Source organism: Centruroides vittatus, unplaced genomic scaffold (assembly GCF_030686945.1).
Source record: "Centruroides vittatus isolate TY-2023 unplaced genomic scaffold, ASM3068694v2 scaffold_435, whole genome shotgun sequence".
Lineage (NCBI taxonomy): Eukaryota > Metazoa > Arthropoda > Arachnida > Scorpiones > Buthidae > Centruroides > Centruroides vittatus.
This window is the reverse complement of record NW_027122708.1, coordinates 5,161,752-5,187,170: the sequence shown is the minus strand read 5'-3', so window position 1 is coordinate 5,187,170 and position 25,419 is coordinate 5,161,752. Positions and strand designations below refer to the sequence as shown.

Below are 25,419 nucleotides of genomic sequence, written 5' to 3'. Positions count from 1 at the left end.
TCCAAAAAATGTAAAACTTTTTAAGAATTTTCAAAAATTTTAAATTCATTCAACAAAACTTTATTCTACATCAATCTTCATTTTACATTAAATATTAAATAGACATAAATCTCTTTTGTTGCACAAAGGCTCTAGTATGAATAACCTTATTGTCTGAGACTATTTTCAGTACTCTTTCTTGTTGAATAATGGATCTTGACTGATTATGGTTTTGAAGGAGGATCCACCGGTCTAAATTCGAAGAGGGATTTTTGTTCCTAACAAAACTTTGGTCATGAAAATACTTGTCTTCTGTACAGGAACTTTCACCAAACAGTTGAATATTTATGTTATTTATTTTTGAAGCCGTATTAGTTGAATTTGATTTATGCATTTCTTTGTTTAAACTTGAACTGTAATTCTTTTTTGCAGAATGTAATGGAGATTCTGGATTATTATTATATAAAATGTAATGATTACAATCAAATAAGTGAAATTTTGGCTGAAATTTTTCAATAAAGTTACCCTTATTTGCTATATAAACATGAGTTATAGATGAAACCATCCTATCTTTAAAATTCTTTACAGGTCTGTCAAATGGACTAGAAGGAACCATTTGATCACCTGAAAAAATAAAAGTTTTATTAAATTAAAAATGATAAAATAAAACGAGGTTTATATATACAGTATTTCATTAATTTAAAATATAAAAGTTGAAAGTTTAATATTACAATTTAGGGTTAATGTTACCTATGGTTCCAAAATGGCGATTCGTCTGATTCCAGCAAATAAAAGAAAGGAAACAGTGGGGACGCACGTTCTAACCTAACCTAACCTATTCTAATAAATTACCATAATTATTACCAACAAAATTATTAGAATAGGTTAGGTTAGGTTAGAACGTGCGTCCCCACTGTTTCCTTTCTTTTATTTGCTGGAATCAGAGACGAGCCGCCATTTTGGAACTATAGGTGACATTAACCCAATTTAATAAAATTAATGGCGTACTTGACTTTTTCATCTGTTCGGGAACAGTTTGATCGATAATATTTTTAATAAACAAAGGCGTAGATGGAACTTCTTGACATGACTCTATAACATTAGCTGAAAACATTATGATGATCCAATATGATCAACATAAAATGGCCGACGATATAATTGAGAAATTCCGCCAGATGGTGTTTGAAAATCAGCAATTTTTGGGGCAAATTCGCGTATTTCACAGAATCTCAGAAGTTTTCAATTAAACATTAACTGAAATAAGTAATTAATTAAAATTCTATGTATTTTAAATTTTTTTTTGTTTTTGTAACTCTTTCCGCCCAGGGGGCACTAAGAGGGCCTCTTATAGCAAGCCCATTATGGGTTCAGCCAAGCCCACAATGAGGCGGCTGGGTGGTGAGGGACGGGGACCGACATATCCGGACGGACCACCCCCCGAAAAATTCCAGGGGATTTCTCGACTTGTCCGGACTCGATCCCGGGTCCCCCAGGGCGGTAGGCTGCTAACCTTGACCGCTCGGCCATCCGGCCGTCAAAGGTCAAGGGTGGTCTAGTAAAATATAAAACTTATCGTCTTAGTCTTGCTTTATAAATTATACAGCATTCGATAGTTAGCATAATTTTAATTTGCCACGTCTTTTTACAGTTCAAAAAGGCATTTGTTTATCTAGTGATCGAAGCGACGCGACTCACGAAGGTTCGAGATTTCATATTTCATTTGACGCACATTTCACATTGTGTTGCGGTCAATCAATCTAGTTTTAGAATATAACCTGTTAACTTAACCTTGTTTACTAAAATCGCCGCTAATCCTTAGACAGGCCGAATAGCCAAGCAGTTAAAGCGCTCTGGGGAGCCCGAGATCAAATCCAGACGGGTTTTTTAACCCAAGTATCAATTTGAGTACGCGCATCCCGCTTTGAAAACCATTGAATATAGTGCATATAAAATTAAATGCTTATATTTAAAAATTCCAGAAAAATTGTTTTTAGAATTTTCTTGTAAAATTTTGATGTAATTATCGTCCTGGCTATTTACTACTGGTTTTATTAATGATAATTAAATATTATATGTATGATGGAAACACCATGTATTGTATATATGTGTTTGAAAGACTTTATTTTAAATTGAAGATTTCCCTTGTTGAAATTTTAAAACTTTTAACTTCATTAACTTTTCTTCATTGAAAAATAAATCAACAAGTTGGTGAATTTCTCGGCTACACTAAAAAGTGTGGTAGCGCCATCTATTATCATATTTTATTAAAATATCTGTTATATTTTTAAATATTATAAAATGGCAGAAAGCTTAATTTTGGGATACAGGCGAGTTTTATAAAAAAAAAAAAAAATTAAATGCTAATAACGAGTAAAATCGTCACTAAGTCTGACCCTACCCGAAATTCACACGATCTCCCATTATCTTTTCACCCCCTTGACCTTTAACCGCCAAAATTTAATATCATAGATTACCCTAATAATCAAACCATCTTGCAAAATTTCAGAAATTTTGTTCACCCACTTTGAAGCTTAAGCACCTTTTATAGAAAATTTCTGAAATTTGTGAATTAAGACCTTTTGGCAGCATTATCTGGGGTGCAAAGGGAGACAATCATTACAAATTTCTCTTTAGATTTTCAAAAATACAGAAAACATTACTTTAGAATAAATGAATTATTCCACATTTCTATAATTTTATTTACAGTATTAGAAAAAAAAACATTATTTTAACTTAAAAAAACTGAAAGTAATCCTGTTTCTAATGAATATTATTTTAAATAAAAACAAGATTGTGCATATTTAGCATACTAGACAATACAATAAAAAAAGAACATAATTATATATATACAGTAGACCCCTATAACACGGTAGATACGTTCCGTGTTATACGAATCCCTGTTATATGAACCCGTGTTATCGGGGGGGGTCTACTGTATATACTGTATTTGGACGGTTGGATGGCCGAGCGGTTAGGTCGTAGCCTTCCACTCTGGGAACCCTAGGAACAAATTCAGATGGATTGAAAAACCAGGAATTTTTTCGGAGGGCCGTTCGGCTGCGTCAGGTTCCGTCCCGTTTCGTATCCGGCTGCCCCATTGTGTCGATTTTACAATTTTATATTTACGAACCTATAATAAGCTTCCTAAAAAGGCCATCTAAGTGTCCACAGGGCGGAAAAGTCTTAAATAGAAAAAAATCAGAAATATTTTAAAAATTACTTAAGGACAGGAATTTGAATATTATATAAAATTATTAACTTTTCTGGTTTTAAGAAATAGGTGTTTAAATTGTTTTTACGAAAGCATTAAAAAAAAAAAAAAAAATTAAATGTATAGCACGAGAAGCGTATGAAACATATATAGCACGAGAAAGCGTGCGGAATTTTGGCTATTTTGTTTTACACGGTTTTGTGGAAACTTTTTAAAAAAATTTTTTAGTCGACCGATACGATCGCTGAGTATTATATATTTTAATCAAATATAATTAAAAAATGAGCCCTTCCGATGTAAGTATTTCTCTCATTTTGTTGTTCGTTGTCAAACGTGCTTGTTAAAAAGTTTAAATGAAATTTTAATACGGTTATAATATCAATAATCGCATATACAAATTTATCTTTTGTTATAGAGAATAGTAACAATTACATTGATACGTTAGATATGTAATATTAATAACGCATCGTATTATTAGTCTACACACTTCATGTATACTGTATGTTAATATAAATATATGTACTACGTAGACTTATGTTTGAGAAGAAAGAATTATCAACGAATGAATTTTGCTTTATCATACAGAACAATGCATAAAACTATTTCTAGAAACATTGAATTGGAGTTCTGTCTGAGAAAGAAATTTATCGATTTCGAATATGGAAATCTAATAGTAGTTTTTTTTTTTTTTTTCGATTATTGTAATGGAATTTTTTTATCGATATACTGTATTATTAATCGTCGAGTTATTTTCGGTAAAAATTCATCTCTGAATGAGGCAGTTGGGACCTTATCAGAGTTATAGACAATGCCCATAGGAGTAAAAAAGTCAAAAGGAATCAATGGGCTACATGTAATCCTTTGTTAGATATTGGGCCCCCAAAATCAGCCTGTGTGAAATTTTGAAAATCTTCAAAAATGGAGTAAAATTCAAAAATGAAAAAAAAATCTGAAACTATTTCTCAAAACAATGCTAAGAATCAACCATTTCCCACTTTACTGGATACTAAAAACACTGCCAGGTTAATGTTACTTTAGGTAGCCAAGATGGCGGCTCGTCTCTAATTCCAGCAAGGAAACAGTGGGACGCATGTTCTAACCTAACCTAACCTAACCTATTCTAATAAATTACCATAATTATTAGCAACCAAATTATTAGAATAGGTTAGGTTAGGTTAGAACGTGCATCCCACTGTTTCCTTGCTGGAATTAGAGACGAGCCGCCATCTTGGTTACCGAAGGTAACATTAACCCACTGCCATTTGCACTGACTACTACTAGGGTATGATTTGAATCATGCTGTGCACACCATTAAGCCTATTGTGTGTTTAAGTAACAATCAGATAGGCTGATTTTGGGGATATATCTCCGAAAGGGTTACATGTAGACCATCATTTTCTTTGATGTTTTTACTCGTGGATGTGGTTTACAGCTCTGATAAGGTTCTGTCTCCTTTGGAGCCGTATTTGTACCATTAAAATTGTAACAAATTGATTAATGCAAAGTAAGTTTAAAGTTTTTTCACAGATAAATGCATTTATTGATGATAATAATGTGTAAAACAATATAAATGTTACATAATGAAATCAGAAATACCCAATAGAAGAAATGCACTTGTTTTAAGATTCCACATTGAATCTTCCAAGGAACTTAAAAACATCTTCATTTCCAGTTTTTGTCAGAGTCTATGTCGAGCTGGTATGATAGATTTTGATGCTTTGGAGAACACTTGCTCGGATGCTCATCACTGATTTGGCTAAGGTTGGAAGATACTGTAATTTTTTTACTATTTCTGTTCTATAAAACCCAGAAAACTTTGCATAGTGAGGCAAGACAACTCAACTTCTTGGAAGCTGAGTTGTCTTGCCTCACCACACTTTCAGCTTATCTTTTACAGTTCCTGATAAGATACTGTACTTATCTTGAAAGTCTGTTAGCTTTCTTTGCATCTGGAACTGCAATGCTTTCTTTGCAAAATACTTAAAGTTGGAATTTTCAGTGACCAAAAGAGGTAGCCTTTCTTTCACAATCAAAAATGCAAGGCATTGTCTATCATGATTTGCTTTGCTCCACCTAAACAATTAAACATATTCATTATTAAAAAATTGATTTCTCACAACAGCTATATACAGAGGGTTGATCACGTTACATAATGCTGAATTAGGAGGCCTATAAAGTAACCTAAATGCCATGGTGCCAGTTTCAATTATGTTCGATCTGATGGCCATGTTGTGAAACTATAGCTCTACATCGAAGTTTACACTGTACAAGACTTATTTGAAGAACATTCATGTCCAAATGGTCCCATTTCTCCTTACAGGCTTTCCATAAACCTGCCATTGTTTTTGGACAATGGCTTCCCAGAGCTGCGTTTCAATAGACCAAATGCACAGTAGTCCATTGGAGCCACGTCGGGTGACTTCATGAGAATGTCACTGAAAGGGATGGTATGGATTCCTGTTTCCTGTTCTAATACATGGATGAAATCTTGGGTTGATTTGGAGGTATGACTGGAAGCTTTGTCTTGATACACCCATACATTTGTTTGGTCATTTCTCTTCATGGTATAGAGGTTCCAGAACTTTAGTCTAGTAGTACATCAAATTAATTTTAACATTTTTTTCAATTTTCTGATGTTTAGTTTACCATGATAACAACAACCCGCAATGACCATAAAGCCTTACGGAAAACTTTTGCGACATTCCTTAAACCATTTTTGGTATGCTCTCCCATCTGATGGTCTGTAGTAAATTGCCTGTGATTTGTTACAATTGTCCACGTACACCCATGCTTTATCTAGTGTGACTACAAACTGCCACTTGTTTACTGAAAGATACATTTCGTACAGTTTTCAGCAGTTGGTCTTTCGTTCTTGGATGTGACGAGACAGCAGCTTGTGAATTCGACCTTTATGGCATTTCTTCAGTTTCAAATTCTTGTGAATGATGGCATGAACTGTGGACTGGGCTGTTCCAACACTCTGGGCAATACTTCGTTGGGTTTTTGGATTTGAACCACTGATCAGTCATCTCACTTTTGCTATAACCTCCGGTTTGTGGCTTGGGGTGTTCCTTTTTCTGGGCTGAATTGAAACACTTGACGACTGTCCTGTCTCTTGCAAATTATTTCTTTTGAGAACTGACTGTATCCCATATCGTGAAACGTTAAAACCATGATTTTTGCACATTTTAATAATTTGAGTTTGTAAATATTTTATGTCAGAAAGTGCAGTTACATAACCTGCCCAAAATAATAGATAAACCTTACTTATCAAAAGTAAAACTCAGAATATACAGCAGCACATGGGCCAGTTGCTTTTATTCTACTTCCTACAACTGGAACTATGGGTAATATGCAAATCGGCATTATGGAACAATCAACCTTCTGTAAAGTCAAATTAAACTGCATAAAACCAAATAGGAAAATATTCTTATATGTTCTTACTATTAAACGAATTAATGTTATTGAAAATGTAGTAAAAGTCTTAGTAGAAATAGTCATTTATCTTAACCTTTGATGCAGATGGTACACAGGTGTCCATTTCTGTAAGATTAAATATTATTATAATTATTAATTACATAGACTTGTTTTTAGATAAAATATGAAAGTATGGTTACTATTTTATAACATTCATTTGATAAATATTTATTGTGTTATAATTTTTTAACAGCATTAAGTTTGGAAAAAATTTTCTGGAAAATATTTCCTAGGTTTAATTTTTTAAAACAACTAAACTGTGTTTTTCTGTAGCAATAATTGTGGATGTTATCTTTAGAGTTGAGGGGACAATCCCAATGGATTCTTTTTACTTGAAACATTGAAATGCAGGATTTATCACTCAGGTAACTAATTGGTACATGGCTTTCTTCAACCAACAAGACACAAGTCAAACTTGTAGCCAATCAGAGAAAAGCAACATTAATTGCAACTATGTATTGTATTGCAAGAGATGTTTTTCAACTGCAACTTATGCTATCAAAATGTAGTCACTGAACTTTGAATTTATAATTGATACTTCAGTCCATAATTTGAGATATGGAAGTTTTGGGAGAAAATTATTTGAGATAAACATGGAGAATATATTAAATTTAGGCTGAAAATGCAGATGAAAAAATAAATTTTACATATACACTTGAACTTGTTTATCTCGAAACAGTTATTTAAAATAGCAAATTTTTGATTGGTCCAATTTTCACATCCAGTTTTCTGAAAATTACAGTTTCACAGTTAGCTGCATATGGTTTTGCATGTACACCCGTTAATTATGTTATGATATGAATATGACACTATTGTCAGACTAGCATTATACAACTGGATTCATTATTGTACTTAGGGCTGTCAAAAGCTTGAGTATGGTCTGGAGGTAGAGTAGGTTCCTTTTGTTTCTTAGTGAGTCTCTCTTTTTTTTTATTCTCGCTGCTTTTTACAAAATGAAAACAGTGAAATGAGCATTCAGTCATATGCAAATGATAGCGTCATAAAAACAAAATGATGACTGATATTATCAACTTGTTTTTATGCTTGTTTTGTTCATTTATTTATTGGAAGGAAATGTTCAGAAATAGATTACAATAGTTGTAAGAATATATTATGCTCATTTAAATGAAAACAAGCCAAAAGGTGTATTAATAAGTTATTTTTATTTTATCTTAAAAATAATCATCGTAGCTGTTAAGACATTTATCCCATTGTGACACTAGATTGATAATTCCTTATTCATAGAACTTGCAGGGTTTCTGTCAGAATCATTCATGAGCAGCATCCTGTACCTCTTCATTTGTGTGGGAAACGCCGGGAGGTAGGACGGAGTCGTACCTCCTTTTTGTCGGCGTTCAGGTCGGCAAGACCCACCCCACTGTCAAGGATGGCTGATTTTGTACGATATCCCGACTTGTCGGGATCGGGTAATTAATTGTCAGGTCGAGTGGAGGAAGTGTGTGGGTTCGAGGCGATATTCGAAGTAACGGAACCATGAGGAAAACAAATAACGATTTATTTAGACGGTAAACAGATACAAAGATCTAACGCGTTCCGTTTCTAACCGCGAGAGAGAGAGAGTTCGCAAATGCGGGGGATCATACCTCTTCCTAGGATTAGTTGAAGAATTAGCTGTAATCGTAGGGTTAATCGTCTCTGTTCTCCGGTCGTGGAGGGAAGCGGGAGGATCGGGTGGGCGGCTCGTCGTCGGCGGGCTTCGGTGACTTCGTGTCTCGGCCCTCGCTTCTCGGGACGGATCCTACAGGTCGGGTGTCTTGTGCAGACCTTCAGCGACCCCGTTCTTAGATATCTCCCACCCCTATTTATACTCCCGATCGCGTCTGCTAAGATCACCGATCGCGACGGAGGGCGATGATTCGGGCTCCATGACGCAGAAGTCGAATCCGGAGAGGAGGGAAGCGAGTTTGACGGCGGAAGACTGTACATTCTTTGACTTGTGATTGTTATCTTTGATTTTGATTGTTATCTCCCAAGGGGATTTGAAACAAAGAAATTTTAAAATCGGACCGGCTTAATTCGGTCCTCACATTTGTATGGCATCTGGTACCCTGCAAATGTTTCTTGAGCTCCCTTAAAATGTGAGTCACAGGGGGACAAGTCTGGGCTATATGCTGGATGCTGGAGTGTTTTCCATTTGAATTTGGCAAGAGAATCTTTTACAATATTGTAGTGTGGAGGGTATGTGTTATCATGGTAAAGAATCATGCCAGAAGTTACCGCATACTAAGTACCTTGCATCGTGTTTCAAGAAATACTGCTTATGTTTAGTTCCTTCCATGATTGCTGTTTGGACAAAAAAACTCATGACATCCTGACAAAAGGCAGATTAGTACTTTCAGCATGTGAACTCAGTGCCACCTGTCTCTTCATAATCACACTATAATGCTACCACCTACATTTCCTGCCAAAAATGTCACAATTTAACAATTCTGCCTCTATCCTTTGGCCTTGTTTTCATTTGAATGACCTTAGTAATTAGAAAGTATATTCTTTATAGTTGCTATGTTTAATTTCTTTTTCTTATTTCAAGAAATTCATCATTCTATTATACTACCACTCCCCAAGATGCCCATGTCAAATTCTACAAGTAAAATTTGCAAAATTGCAAAATAGCCAATAATTTTTTAGTTAAAAAGTTAGGACATTAAGTAAAAAATAAATAAAACACGTGTTTAAGATAAAAAATGTAATTGAATAAATTCAAACAACTCTTTATTCATAAAATTTTCAGCATACTTGTGGTCTTCCTCTTTAAGAAAAATATAAATTTCCTGTCTCAGTTCAAATGTACAAGACAAAACATTACCATGAGAGAGCCATTGTGAAGTGCTGTACCATAAAGATGTTGCTCTGATCCCATATATTTGAAAAATCTTGCCTTCAATGGCCAACATTTTATAAAGTTTACTACCTACAACAAGTTTACATTCACTACATATTCTAAAGCTTGGTTCAATGTAGGACTCAGATATTTTGATGCGAGTGCTTTCCTATGAATAATGCAATGGGTCCACAGTGCATCAGGGCTTTGTTTCGAATAAATGCTTTCAATCCTCCATAACAGCTAGACATAGAATGAGCACCATTAGTACAGATACCAATGCATTTGGTCCACTCCAAATTATTTTTGGATATAAAAGTATCAAGGATCTCGAACAAGTCTTGAGCCTTAGCACCAGCAGTGATACTTTTACAAAAGAGAAGATCTTCTACAATGTTATTACTATCTATGAACCGTACATAGCAAATCAAGTGAACATCATTATCATCATCTGTGGCCTTATCCAGCTGCAACCCAAATTCCTTCTCTCTTATTTTTTCAATTAACTGGTTGTTGAGGTCCGCTATGTGCTATATCTGCAACTAATGGTGTTATTGGACAAAGGCACTTTTGAAAGCTGCAGACTTACTGATCATAATGTTTACCAAAGCTACAGCAGCCGGTAGAATGAGTTTTTCTGTGATGGAATGAGGCTTCTCACATTTTGCGATTCTATATGCCACCTTATAAAATGCTAGCAAAGCACTGCTTGGTATTGATGCCTGCTTATAAAAGTATCTTTTTCTTGATTTAACTCTTTTAACTTTCTAGTAGTCACAAGATTTAATAATCATTCTAGGATGATTGCTTTCTAAATGTCATTTCAATTTACTTGGTAGCAGGCACATTTGTGCCAAAATTTTCATGCACAGTATACTGCGGCCTCTCTTCACCATTGACTCTGTTGATATAAAACCAAAGTTTAAATAACTGTTATGGTATTTTCAATATTTATGTTTCTTCACGCTTTTGCCACTGGTTGACATTGTGCCCTCTTTACTTTCACCCTCACAACTCTTATTACTATTTAGTAAAACCAATCCATTTTAAAAATGCATATGAGAAGAAATACTTCAAAATCTTCACTTGACTTAATCAATACAATATTCAGTTGATACAATCTCCAAAAACTAATTGAACACTGAAATCATGTGAAACCGACAGCTATTTTTATACGAACACAAAGTACCGAGAAAGTTTGACAAACCATTAAAACAATTAAGAAAATTATTGCAGAGTGCCATCTGATAAATGTTCATACATGCTTCTGCAAACAGTTATTACTAGTGATGTAACGAATATTCGGTTAATACCCGGTATTCGGCCCATTCGGCCTATTTTTCACTATTCGGCCGAATACCGAATATTTAAATCACTATTCAGCCGAATACCGAATATTTAATTACTATTTGGCCGAATACCGAATACCTAAAAACAGGAGTAAGAAATAACAAAAAACACAATAAATTAATCTTTTTTGTAACTTTTATTAATGCTGAACATTAAACTATAATTATTAAAAATAATAAGAAATGGCATCTAACTCTAGTATTAAATTATTTCGTAGTTAAATAATATTATAGCCTTTATCTAGCCCGATATCTTATGGCATTGATGGCGTGTAGGTTAGAATGTATCGGGCATTAATGTTATTGTTTAGTTAATTATGTTATATTCGTATTTGGGTATATTTTAATATTTATACGATATTTTAAAATGAGTTACGAAACGTTTTATTGAAACTTATCGTATTTAATGAAAGAATTATTTATCTATTTCTAGAAGATGAGTAACTACTATATAATTTATTTTATATATAAAGCAAAGAATGAGCATTTTTCATTATTTACAAAAGATAACATTTGAAATCATGTTAATTTTAAAAATATTGACAAAAACAATAGCAACAAAATATCACAAAACTTCACAAATAGAAACTCCCCAATAATATATTTGAACTGTTCCACAACTGGGGAGAAACTAGACCATATTATGTCACCACTAAAGTATATCCTTACGGTACTATTCAGTCTACAAATACGTAGTAAAAATAAAATTTTAGTGTTTAATTAAAGAGTTGAAATGATCTATTGCAAATAAAATAACTTATAACTTACATCTAAATACCAACAACTGCTGAATCATAGCGGGCTATTTACGGCTATTACATAAATTATAAACCAATTTAGCACTAGAGGTAGACGTTAGGCTTCATCTCATATTAAGTTTAATAATTATAATTTAATTAATTAATTTAAATAATTTAGACCTAATGGAAGAAAAAATCGTAGTGACAGCGGGCCAATAGAGAGCACGGTGCGCGATCTTTGCCATAATGCGGTTTGCGCGCCAATTTTCGTACGTGGTTAATCAAGCCGAATAGTTTGGCCGAATATTCGGTATTCGGCCACGCTCCTTGCCGAATATCTGGTATTCGGTTGAGGCCGAATATACTATTCGTTACATCACTAGTTATTACTAAGTGAGTTAATGGTTTGCACCAGCTCTGCTAGATGTCACGTCTTATCACATTGAATTGAAAATGGAAATTAAATTACAAAAATTTTATATTTCATAGTACCTTAGAGAGCAGTGATGCACACTTTAGGAACTGCTGGATTAGGGTCCTACAATTTACAAACACCCCTGTGGCAGGTATCCTTTATCTATGTAATGCTTCTGTTACAACCCCAGCTATACCACTTATCTTGACTTCACCAAAACTCATAAACCTGGCACACAATTTTGGCCTCTTGTGGATAAATCTTTTTCACCCACTGCATGACTTGAAAGGAAAGTCAGTTTCATCTTAGATCACCTCCCTCCTTACCCATACTCAATCTCTAACACCTTGGATTTACTTGAATGCCTCAAGGACCTTAAGGTCCAGGCCCCATTACACTTCACTGTCTGCAACTTCCAATCTCTATCTCTCCATCTGTATTGAACTATGCTTCTGCTCCATTTGTAATTTCCTCCTCTTGTATATTTAGGACTTGGATAAACACCACCATAACATTTTAGAATTGGCTGATCTACTTTGCCAATCTTCTTTCTTTTCCTTTGAAAGCGACGCATTTCTACAAAGTAAGGGTGTCCCTATGGGCAGCCCTCTATCAGGCACTTTTTGCAAATTAGTTATTCAGCAGTTTGAGGCCATTGTCCTTCCTGCCTTCACCAACCACATTCTCCTATATGCATGGTACTGTACATCGACAATATTCTTATAATCTGGCAGAACAAATCCAGTATCCAAGGATTCTTGCAAAAAATCAATAACAAATTTTATGGCCTTTAGCTCTGCCTTGAACAAGACAACATTCCAGCTTTCCTCCTTTAAAGAATGCATAACCACTCAGGTTTATAGAAAACCTACACACTACCCAACCTTTATCCCTGCCTCTTCCCACAATCTGTTCACCTTCAAGATGACTGGGTTCAGGACTTTGGTTTGAAGGGCCTTCACCCATTTGTTGAACACATATGACAGAAGTACAGAGCTCCTAATGATCTCCCGATATGCAACTCAGCACAGCTACTCCCCACCTACTGTTAATGGCCTTATATGTTGTCTTTTCTCCGCCACTTCCACCTTGCCAAAAAATCACACTCAGGACACAGTTTACAGGATCATGACTTATGACAAGAAGGTAGCCTCCCTTTACAAGGAAATATCCAAGAAAAATAACTTTTGTTTTGCCTTCCGTAAAAGTCTTTCTATTTCTTCCCTTCTCTGCAACACTAAAGACCATACAGACATGCACCTCCAACCAGGCATCTACACTATCCCTATCAACGATCATAGATCTAGCTGCCACTTAGAATACATACATGCTACAATGTGCCCTTTAAACATCCGCCTCAAGGAACACCAGAATTCTATCATGAAAGGATTGGCTAGCACTGCATTGGCTGTCTATGCTTTCGACCCTGACATTGAGGTGGAATTTGGCAAAGCACGCTTCTTACATAGCTATTCCAGGTAACCCTTTCTCAACATCTTGAGCAGGTGGAAATATATAAGGCCACCTGCAATAACACTGCTATTAATTTTTATGGTGTTAACTCCTTCCCTACAGCATGGAAGTCTTTCTTCAAACTATAAATCTTACTATCCTTCCCCTCCCCTTTCTGTCGTCTTACGTTACCTCCCCTCTGCACACATGTACGGCAATTCCTCGTTGTCAAGCAGCTGGGAATTAGTTTGCCTGATGATGCCTATTCAACATGGGAGAAAACGTTTGCACATATTATAAAAATTGCTGGATTATAGGTTTTTAGAGTTTTTAATTTATCATTCTTATTAGTATTTTTCTCTAGCTGAAAAGTTCAATGTAATAAAAATTTGCCAGAAAGAACATCACTGTTGGTGGAATATTCATTCCTGTCCATTTTTTTACTCTGTATGAACTAAGCTTAAAATGAAGATATTAAAAATTCTTTTCTATTTAATTTTTAATTTGAAATTTTTATTATTACATTATTATTATGTTAACAATAGTTGGTAAATAAAATAGAAATGAAGCTGTATGATGATAAATTTGTCTCTCAGCAGCTACTTGTTCAAATGAATGATGTTCTTCCTTACATGATAAAAACTTGATGGGTTGTAATGGTCAGGCAGTAGGATGCTAAAATTCTGTTTTGTTCATCCAATTACTGTTTACAATATATTACTCAAAGATTTATTTTACTATTCTCTTCTAACATTAAGTTATTTAATACTTATTTAAAGTAACTCTTTTAACTAAGTTATTTAACAATAATTTAAATTGTATATAGATAATCCACCTATACACACCGGGGTGAAACCACTGTATCTTCTTGAAAACCTTTTAACCGGTGCTATATGCTCAAAGTTCGTATGCGAATGTTTTCGGCTTCCTTATTGGGTCCTTTCTCAAGCTATACTCTCTTTTTTCAACCGTTATATCGGAAGATTATCCACTTTCTGGATAAAAATTTGAATTATCGAATTCCGAATCTATCAAAACCGTGTGCCATCAACATTTAAAATTTACTTAAAAAATGATCACATGACTATCGTTTGTCATGTATAATTATCCGGAAAGTGGATAATCTTCGATATAACTGTCAAAAAAAGAGAGTATAGCTTGAGAAAGGACCCAGTGAGGGAGCCGAAAATGTTCGCATACGAACTTTGAGCATATAGCACCAGTTAAAAGGTTTTCAAGAAGATACAGTTGTATATAGATGTTACTTTAACTAATATAAAGCATTTTTATACTGTTGAGTTTAAAGAATGAGGCAAATAAATCAAAATTGTAATGATTTCTTTAGTTCCAATTTTGTTTGCAAAATGACAGAAATTAATGCTATTGTATGTAAATAAAACTAAAATATTGTACAGTCAAACCAGGACTATTGTTTTAAATGTGTATAATTTTTTAATTATAAAAATACTTTCCAGTAATGAAAAAAAGCAATGCGTTTATAGCTTATTAGGATTACAATTATTGCATTGTTACCAATACTAAAATGCTTATTTCAGGAAGTCAAATCGTTAATTGAATAATAAGGAATGTTTTTGTCTTGATCTAGGACAACCTTAGCTTACAATTCATATAAAACAAATTAAATATTTTTATTCTTTAAATTTAATCTAAGTTTGAATGGTTTACTATTTTAATGACTCAAACATTAAAATAGTAATGTTATTCAAAAACTAAACAAATGCATTTGAATCTCAGATCACTTAAAATGATCAATCCTCATGTGCAGTACCAAAATATCTTTCATACTTACTTAAAACTAAAATTGTAACAAAACAATTTTTTTTTAATCATAAGCTATTGCTTTATTTTATCAATTTCTTGAGTTGAGCAGTACTGATTCTTTTTGGAGGCAGATGGGAAATAATATGATATGCTGACATGCAATATTGTACACAAATAAAATCCAGAGTAGACAGGAATGTGGCTACATTTTCATGTCAGTGGAGACATGTAGCTAATCACAATGGAGGTATGCCAGATAATGAGAATCAAGTATACTGTATTAACAAAATATTCTACCTTATAAAAAAAAATGAATGGTAATTAATTAGTATAAAATTTAACTAATTGTAATTATAAACAGAATAATAATAATTATAATTATAAAAATATATATATTTTTAATTTTTCATGTTAAAATATATATTTAATAGAACGACCAAGAACCTGAACAGTTTCGCAAGTTATTTATTGGAGGTCTTGATTATAGAAGCACTGAAGAATCATTAAAAAATCATTTTGAAGAATGGGGAGAAATTGTAGATTGTGTAGTTATGAGAGATCCTAATACTAAAAAATCTAGAGGCTTTGGATTCATTACTTACAAAAAAGCTTATATGGTGGATGATGCTCAAGCAGCAAGGCCCCATAAAATTGATGGAAGAGAAGTTGAACCAAAAAGAGCTGTTCCAAGAGAAGTATGTTAATTTCATAATTTTTAAATTTAAGTAACTGCTAAGTTTTAATTTTTAATAGAAAATTTTTCTGTTCTTTGATGTTCGATTTAATATTTTATAATATATAGTGTAAAAATTTTATCTCAATTTCTTGCCTATTATCTGCAGTGGCATATAATTCCTAGGTGACAATTTTCATTGACAAAAAGTTTATAATATAATTTGCATTATCCTTGATTTGCTTTCTTTGTGCATTAGCAATGAAATGATGCAATTTGTATTCTCAAATGTAGGAGAGAAATTAAATGATTCATTTTAAAATAATATAATAAAATTGTAAAATCCAGAATTATAAAATACAATCAGTTTTTAATTTATGACCTGTTGACTTCATGGCCAAAACTAGTGTATTAAAAAAATGATTTTTGAGTTCAAACATTTGATCACACTCACTAGTGGCAAGGTATAACTATTATTTTTGTATAGTAAATGTTAAATATAATATTGTAACAGACAATAAATACACACTATGTAATAACTCAAATTTATTTATCTTTAACTATAACTCAGATTTGTGTTGTTAACAAATCAAAAAGACTAAATTTCTGCTGAGCTGCTGAACTCAGAATAGTCATATTAATTTAAAATTTATAATAAAGTTAAAATGAATTAATAATAAATTAAATAAAGGATTTCATACAAAGGTTGTAAACCTCCATTTAAAATTTATTTTGTATACTAGTACTTTCTATATATTAACAGGACTTATTATACTGGAAAATTATGGATGCAGATATTTAGTCTTACAGATCAAAAATAAGGTTCTTTATTTAGTTCACCTGTGAACTAAATAAAAAACATTATTTTTGATCTGTAAGACTAAATATCTGCATCCATAATTTTCCAGTATAATAAGTCCTGTTTATAGAAAGTACTAGTATTCAAAATAAATTTTAAATAGAGTTAGAAAGGACAAAAAGCATAATAATTAAGTTGTAACATTCCATTTATGACTTTTTATTCCCTTGGATGTAGTAGTTGAAGTCTACCTGATATTTCTGTGAATCTTTATAGTAATAATATATCATAATTAAATTGTTCTTTTAGAAGAACTTTTAGGAATTATTACTGAAACAAATTTTCTCTGTAATAATAATAAAGAAGATGTCTTATCATGCCATGTCAAGAAGACATTCAGTCTTATTTGTCCAGGTATCAGACTCACATACTATTGATCATTATTGATTATCTAAATTATGGCATCTTAAGCTAGGCTTAAAACATATTTAAACAAAGATTGGCTTGGAGATGTTTATTAGAGGCCATTAGATGTGTAAATAAATGGATGATTATATTCCTTACATGAGTAGAAGTGAATGTATTGGTACCTCTGTCTTTTGTGTCTTTCTGACACATAAAAACCAAAACATGACACCCAATCATGATTTATCATATCAAAAAGATTTATGGACACAAGAAAAAGTAAAATGATTTTAGGGCAATTTTTCTATGTTGGAAAAATTGTTGCAGATTACAGTGATACCTTGGTTTTTGTCAATAATTCATCCAAAAACAATTGGCGAAATCTGAAACTGATGAAAACTGAGGCAATTATTTCCATATGAATAAATGTAAATCCAATTAATTCGTTCTAGACACTCCAAAATACATACCAAAAACACATTTTATAGAGAATAAATAGTGTTTAATACTAAAAACAATATGAAATGAATATAAAAGACTAATGTAAAAAATAAAGGAACATTTAACATGGCAGTTCCCATGATGGAGCTAAAAGGAAAGAAAAGCAATGGAATTGGGCATATTCAAAATCTCGGTGTCAATCCAGTGAGATGCTGCCAGAAGTCATGCAACTGCTGGTGTTTTCTAGAGAACATAAGTGCTGACTGCTGGGAATTTTGGGAGAGAAAAACAATAAAAATGGCAAATTTAACGTAACGTGGAAGCCCACCATGTTACGTTAAATTTGTTTTTGAACTTATTAAATAAGAACAGCTTAATGAAAAATGAATATTTTGAAAAGAGAAATAGCAATAAAGATTCTTTTTAATTTCCATAAGAGTTTTAAATAATTAAATCAATTTTAAGATTACAATTTAACAACTAAAAAAATTATGTGATGTCTTATGTAAATATACTAGTATATTAAGATATTCTATTAATGTACTAACTGAATTTTAATTTATTCAGAGTTTATTCATCAATAAATAAATTAAATTCAAAATTGTCAATGCAAAATAGAGCTCTTATGAGCCTCATGGTGCATGCCATCTTGTTTGCTGGTGTATCAAGCTCTGAAAAAGACACTTGCAATTTGCTGGAAGCAGGCTGGCAGCAACTGGGAGTTATCTGAGATTTTGACCAGAGGTGTTGAGAGGTGCTAGCTGCATGCAGAGGTTTTGTACATGTCTATTGTTTGGCTAGATGTGTAGGATAATGCTCACACAATGAGAAACAATGCCACATTGAGCAGGAAAATGCATGGCTTTGAAAAATTAGCAGTGAGGTCATGTGGGCACACCAACAAAAACCAAGACAAATTTTTTGTGAAAATAATCGACAAAAACCAAGATATTACTGTATATGCAGCAACCTTTAATCTGCATTATACATGGCAGTCAGAAGCTTTTTAACTTGATAATCTGCAGATTATAGGCATTTTAGTAATCATTTCTTGTCTCTATATCTTATTGTTAGAATTAAATGTATCTGTACTGTTTTAATTTGATTTAAAATATAAATTTTAATAAAATTTATTTTAAATGATATGAAGCAGTAGTGTGAAAAAAAAGCTGTAAGGATATTTATCATCAATTGTCTGAAAGCAGTTTGTCTATTAACTGCTTTCAGAGGAAAAGTTTTGAATTGAAATAACTTGACTTCTGGTTTGCATCAGAAGTTCACATATACAGTGGGTGATCGGTTAACGAACATAATCCATTCCAAGATCATGTTCACTATCCAAATTGTTCATTAACCGATTATCATCATCATCATCATTTATTGTCTATTGGGAATTCGATTATTAATTTCTTCTGGAGACCCCAAAAAATAAATAAAAAAATACACACACATATATATATACGTGGTACGATCCAAAAGTTTGGGGACTGCAGTAATCTATGACAACAAAAGCATGTATTTGAAGTTACAGCGTATGAAATGGATTCTACCAAACCACCTCTACGTGTTCGGGTTAATTTCACCCATGTCATGTGATTAAACCGCAAGCGCTGCTGTTTTTTTCCGAAGACAGTTACCTTTGTTCTGTGACATAATAAAAGTGGAGTTTTAAGAACAACTTCCAACATTAAATTTTGTCAGCATTTAGGTAAAACACCTACAGAAACTTTAAAATTGCTAAGAAAGGTGTATGGTGATTCTACCATGGCAAAGTCGAAATGTTGGAGGTTGTTCTTGAAACTCCACTTTTATTACGTCGCAGAACAAAGGTAACTATCTCTGGAAAAAAACAGCAGTGCTCGCGGTTTAATCACATGACACGGGTGAAATTAACCTGAACACACTGAGGTGGTTTGGTAGAATCCATTTCATATGCTGTAACTTCAAATACATGCTTTTGTTGTCATAGATTACTATAGTCCCCAAACTTTTGGATTGTACCATGTGTGTGTGTGTGTATATATATACATACAGTCTTGCATTTTTATCAGTCATGTTTTTTCTTGTTTGTGGGGCGTTAAAGAATCTGTCCAATGTTGATTGCTTTTCTCTCTTCAGGATTTTTCAGAAGTAACTAATAGCATTGTTGTTGTAGAGATATCCAAGCCTATTAACCTTAACCTGGTTTGGATGCTATCCAAACCTATTAGGTTAAACCAGCTTTGTTCTCCCACTTCTTCAAAAGCTCTTTAATAGCAGATGTCGGCATTGGTTCTCTTTTGTCTTTCTCTTTTTTTTTGGAAGAAAACACATCTCGCTGAATTTCTTCGTGCTCTTCATTCAAGAGTTTTTGGAGTTCTGTTATCAATCAGTTTCATATTCCATTATGAGCTTTTCAGTGTCATCTTCATTCACCTCCAATTTGGGATCTAGCAGTTGTCACAGTTTCATCCATAATATATGAGACATCATCTCTGTCTCCCTGAATGCAGGAGGAACATAGCTTTTGCCAAGCCAAATTCAACTGTTGTCGAGTGACCTCTGACCATGCCTTTTGAATCAGCTGGATAGCTTCAAGAATATCAAATTTTTCTTTCCAAAACTTTTTTAATGTCATTGCTGAGGAGAACTGGCATGCTTCAAAACACCAACAAAACAGTGCATGAATGTACAGTACAATTTCTTGAAATCTGTAATAACCTCTTGATCCATTGGCTGAATCAATGAAGTGGTATTTGGAGGCAAAAACTGAACTGTCACCACGGAAAGTCTTCCAGGAAATTATCTTCAAGGTCTTTTGAGTGTCGTGGTGCATTGTCCACTAGCAACAGTGCTTTCAATGGCAATTCATTGGTCTGAAGGTAATTCATGATGCTTGGAGCACAAACTTCAAACAGCTATTCTTTGAAATAAGCCTGCATGACCCATGCTCTTTTATTTGATCTCCACATCACTGACAGTCTTTCTTTAATTATGGAATTTTTTTGAATGCTTGAGTGATAGACAAGAAGCGGGATAAGTTTCATATCACCACTGGCATTAGTTTCCAAAAGGAACATCAATTAATCTTTCATGGGTTTATGCCCAGGAATATTTTTCTTGTCTTTTGTGATGTAGGTACATGCACTTCTAAAATAAACCAGTTTCATCACAATTGAAAATTTGTTGTGGACAATATCCTTTTTTTTAATGAATTCTCAAAATTTGTGACAGAACTTCTCAGCTTCTTTATCTGCACTAGCAGACTCACCGTGAATTGCCACATGTTTAATGCCAGATCTCTTTCTAAACTTTGCAAACCATCCAGTGGTAGCCTCAAATTCTATCTCCTCATGTTACAAATGTGGAGTTTGTTTCTTCAGTTCTTCAAAAATTTCTCTAGCTTTCTCTTGAATGATAGTCATACTAATCAGTATTCACTATTTTACATTGCTTCTTGTGTTTGTTCTGTGAGGTGTTCATTATCTGAACGTGTGTTTGTTGTCCGAACATAAAAATCCTTCACGAACGTGTTTGTTTTCTGATTTGTTCACAGTCCAAACTGTTTGTTAACCAATCACCCACTGTAGTTAATCGGGGCCTCCTGCCCCCTAAGGTTTCCTTATCTGGTCTTGTCTTTCATCTATCCGTTCTTGAGATTAAGGAAGGACAGACAGCAGCCAACAGTGGGAATTTATAGGTCTACAATTATTTCAAATTTCAGCCCAATTATTCAATTATTTCTGTATATATTGATAAGTAATAAGAAAATAAATAAATGTCTTAAAAATTTGTTTTTAACAGTTATATTTACCTGGGTAAGAATCTTTGCAAAAATGCTCCGAACACCACATCAATCCTGATGTTTTTTGTATTCTTAATGATATTTCCTGTCTTTTTTTTTAAATTTGAATGTTTTGGAAAATTATGATTGTGATATTTTTTATTCCTGTAATTACTACAATCAAAAACTGAACAGCATTGATGACATTTTGATTTTGTTTTTACTGATGCCACCTCTACACATGGTTTAGACATGAAAGTAGTATGATTTTATTCCACTTGCCCAAGATGGCCACCACATGTCAGCTTTTTTATTTTCAACTGCCAATATTTTCTGATAAATTTTTTCAGATATAGTGAAGACAATCAATCTTTTACTGGTTTTCTCTACAAAAAAATATAGAGTGAACCAAAAGTAGGTGGATAGTAAATGACAAGATTTATTGAGATTACATATACATATAAATTTTGAGATTACATATAAAATTATATTTACTAATACAATTTTATCAATGCAGGTGTTCAAACTGCTGTCCATCAAATTTACAGTTTTGAAGTCTACATTTCATCATTTTATGCTTCAACAAACATTTTTGCACTAGTATCTTTGACTATTAATTTCTTGAAATCCATCTCTGATGTAATTTTTCAACCATAGCCATAACAAAGTTAAATATACACCATTGTTACAGTACAGTAGAGCATCGATTATCCGACTCAGTTGGGGACTGAAAAGTATAAAAAAAATACATTATTAGTATAGTATATTAGTATATCCCATGTAATTAGTATATTGCTATTAACCTACTTCGTGTTGAAATTTCATCAATGTTAAGTCTAACAAAATTTTTTTTTAAATAATAATTGTTGCTATTGTATTGTTAAAAATTACTTCTTTATTTTGCACAAAATAAATACAGTACTGTACTGTATATTGAAAAATATAAAACAAATAATATATATATATTCGGGTTACATATTTTACATAAAGTAGGCCTATACATTAGAAAAAGAAGTCCAAAAGTTTCTTTTGCTTCACAGCTGACACTTGTTTTTTTGCTGCTAAATCTCGCACATGTTTTAAAAACAGCAATTGGATAGTGTCGTTAAATAAAATTAAGCTTCGTTTAAACACTGGCCTCCCTTTCATGGTCGAACCGTGTTACCAGCTAAAACATGCAAAAATTTAACAAAAATAATATTAAAGCAGCCAAGATATAGCCAAATATTGTAGTGTCACATCACTAGCAAACATTTGAATTTGCCAACTAGAACACTGTCGGTTAACCGATGTGATGGTTGATTGGGGGCTGGATAATCGATGCTGTAATGTATAACCCTAAATACAAACCCTCTTCCATCTACTGTCCACCTACTTTTGGTTCACCCTGTATAGTGAACTTATGTAGGCTTTCTTGTATAGAATAATTTCTGTTTTGTTACATCAGGCTTGACCAACAAGTTATGCATTATTTTTGGTCAGTTACAAAGAATATGGTCTTACTAAAACATGAAAAACATTTGTAATTTTAATAATAATAATTTCATGTTTTTCCACAGAGAATCTTTTAACTATCTTTATGGGTTGGTAACTATGCTCTCTGAGATAACTTGATGTCTGCTTATGATCGCAGCTCAGTGAAAAGGACATTGAGGGGTTACTAAATGAGAAATACTAAGTGAAATGAGCAAAAATTATTTGACATTGTCACTATGCCCAGCTGCAACTTTTAATCATGTTTTTAATTAATTTAAAATATACGCTTTCAGTCTCCAATTAGTAGTGTCTTGCCATTGTACATCATACTTTTTCTGATAACAGTTGTGCTAGTCATCTATGTAACTCTGTTCTGGGGAAAATTTTTGAATCGAAATCATGTGACTTCTGGTCTAGACTAGAAGTTTGAATATAATTAATTGTGGTCTCCTGCCTCTAAACTTTCATTATTTGGTAATGCCTTTCATCTATATAATGCCAGAAGGAAGTTTGAGGAAGGACGAATGGGCCTATAATTTTTTTCAAATTGTAGCTCAACATGCTTTTGTTTTTATTGGTGTTTGTATCTAGGTTCTGTTGTTATTTTAGAAATTGCTTTGTTGTTCACTAAACAATTTTAGTTACGTGTAAAATTATTGTGTTGAAGAGGAGCAAAACTTATGATTTGCATGATGAAGGAAATAAAATTCTTTGTTATGGTGAAAAATAAATGCTGCTGTTTATTTTATGTCTTAATGCCTTTACCAAATAGAGGTAATTTTAAATTACCACACAATAAATAAATATAACACTGTTTTTCAGCATAATTTAGAGTGGGTTAATAAACTTTTATAAAAGAATTTGGTGGTAGGTCATCAGAACTTTTGACTCCATGAAAGTAGATAAAACCTTTGTATAAATTGGCCAGGCCTATGTTACATACATTTACTGTATATAATAGAATGGAGGCTTTTTCATCTTAATATTTTTATGAATTATTTTTTTATAGACATAAACTGTAATTCTATAACTTAAATAAGTGTTTACTTTTTATTTTATAAAAGTTTTATTTAAAAATGTTCAAATAATTATCTTTCACTTCAATTTTATTTTACAGTTAGATATATATTTTTCACTTACAAATTTCAAAGTTAATAGGCCCTATAACCTTTGCATCTATTTTTAGAAAAATTCAAGAACTTCAATTAGATTTACTGTTTATTTTTTTATCTGTTTTTTACATATTGAATAATTATTTTGAGAATAACATTGAAAAATAAATATTTATGAATTATATGGTTTTTCACTTAATATTTTTAAGATATATTCAGAAAATAAAACTAAAATATCATGTTATCTTTTTTAGATGTCAGTTTAAATATCTCGATTAATGTTTATTGAAATATTTAAACTAACCTCTAAAAAAGGTAATATAATGGCATTTTTTAGTTTTAATTTGTGAATTATAAAAATTTGTGTGCTCTGCAGTATTTAATTATACAGTTTGTTGTACTAAGTTGCCAACACTATAAAGATATTGACATAAAATTTCTTTAAATATTTTCTATGAAATTAATTTCTTTGTCTTATTTCTTTTTTACATATCACTTTAATAATATTAAAGTGCTATGTAACTCAGATCAAATGTCAGAACTTTATTTAATAGTATTTGTTATTTAATGAAGAACAGAGAATATGTGATCATATAATGCTCCTCATTTTACCTAAATATTACTTTATAACTATATTGAAATATATTTTGAGGGGGAAAAAAAGAATTAAGAATACAATGTTTCAGGAAGCTGGAAAACCAGAAGCTCAGGCAACTGTTAAGAAAGTTTTTGTTGGAGGATTAAAGGAAGAAATAGAGGAAGAAGATTTAAAAGAATATTTTAGTCAGTTTGGAAATCTTCTTAGTGCCACCATTGTAACTGAAAAAGAGACAGGAAAAAAACGAGGTTTTGCTTTTCTTGAATTTGATGACTATGATCCAGTTGATAAAATTGTATGTAAGTATATTCTGTATTTATATTTTGTGTTTATAAAAAGTTTAAAAATTACACACAGTGGAATCTGGTTATTGTAATCATAGGCAGTTTGTTGATTTGTGGAATATAGTTTTACCTTACCATTGTTTACTGCCATATGTATATCGAGGAAATGAAATTCCTTTTCTTTATTAAAACAAGTTCTTGAATATACATATGGTAGTCAAAATGGGAAGGTGGAAACATCTATATTCCAAAAACTAATATACTGTCCACTTTTTTATTCTTCTTGTAATCATAGACATTATCAGAATTTTCATGTTGTCTAACACTTACTGTACTGGTAGTTCCTTACCTGTGTGCTGACTGATTTAAGCGATTTTACAGTATTTTCTACTGAAAATAAAAAACGATTGACTAAAGCTAGGTAAAAAGTAAAAACAATTTCTGATACTGGAAACATTTATCTGTACAATACTCAATTTTGATGTGTGGGCTTTATTTTTATGTATTGTGCTTTAATGTTATTTGGACTTGTTTTAGAGATAAAGATACAATGAAAAAAAATTTTAAACTGCAATATAGCTTTAAAATTCAGATTTTTATGTGTGAAATATATAGTACATC

General features: G+C 32.4%; 2 protein-coding genes across 4 annotated transcripts in view; one reads left to right on the top strand and one right to left on the bottom strand.

Moving 5' to 3' along the window:
- Window positions 1–37: 37 nt before the first annotated feature.
- LOC136988997 (uncharacterized) lies at window positions 38–1,210 on the bottom strand. Its single transcript, XM_067287016.1, has 3 exons — window positions 988–1,210; window positions 505–603; window positions 38–426 (listed from the first exon to the last, which is right to left on the bottom strand). Exons 1-3 carry the CDS (start codon window positions 1,091–1,093, stop codon window positions 95–97), a joined length of 537 nt encoding a protein of 178 aa, XP_067143117.1. The 5' UTR covers window positions 1,094–1,210; the 3' UTR covers window positions 38–94.
- A 2,135-nt stretch (window positions 1,211–3,345) lies between these two features.
- The window catches only part of LOC136989080 (heterogeneous nuclear ribonucleoprotein 87F-like), a 41,156-nt gene continuing 19,082 nt past the window's right edge, over window positions 3,346–25,419 (top strand). For all 3 annotated transcript variants that reach the window (XM_067287174.1, XM_067287173.1, XM_067287172.1), the window contains exons 1-3: window positions 3,346–3,486; window positions 15,679–15,942; window positions 24,603–24,813. In XM_067287174.1, coding sequence (XP_067143275.1) covers window positions 3,472–3,486; window positions 15,679–15,942; window positions 24,603–24,813 — 490 coding nt within the window. In that variant the 5' untranslated portion in view covers window positions 3,346–3,471. The remainder of the gene's footprint in view (window positions 3,487–15,678; window positions 15,943–24,602; window positions 24,814–25,419) is intronic.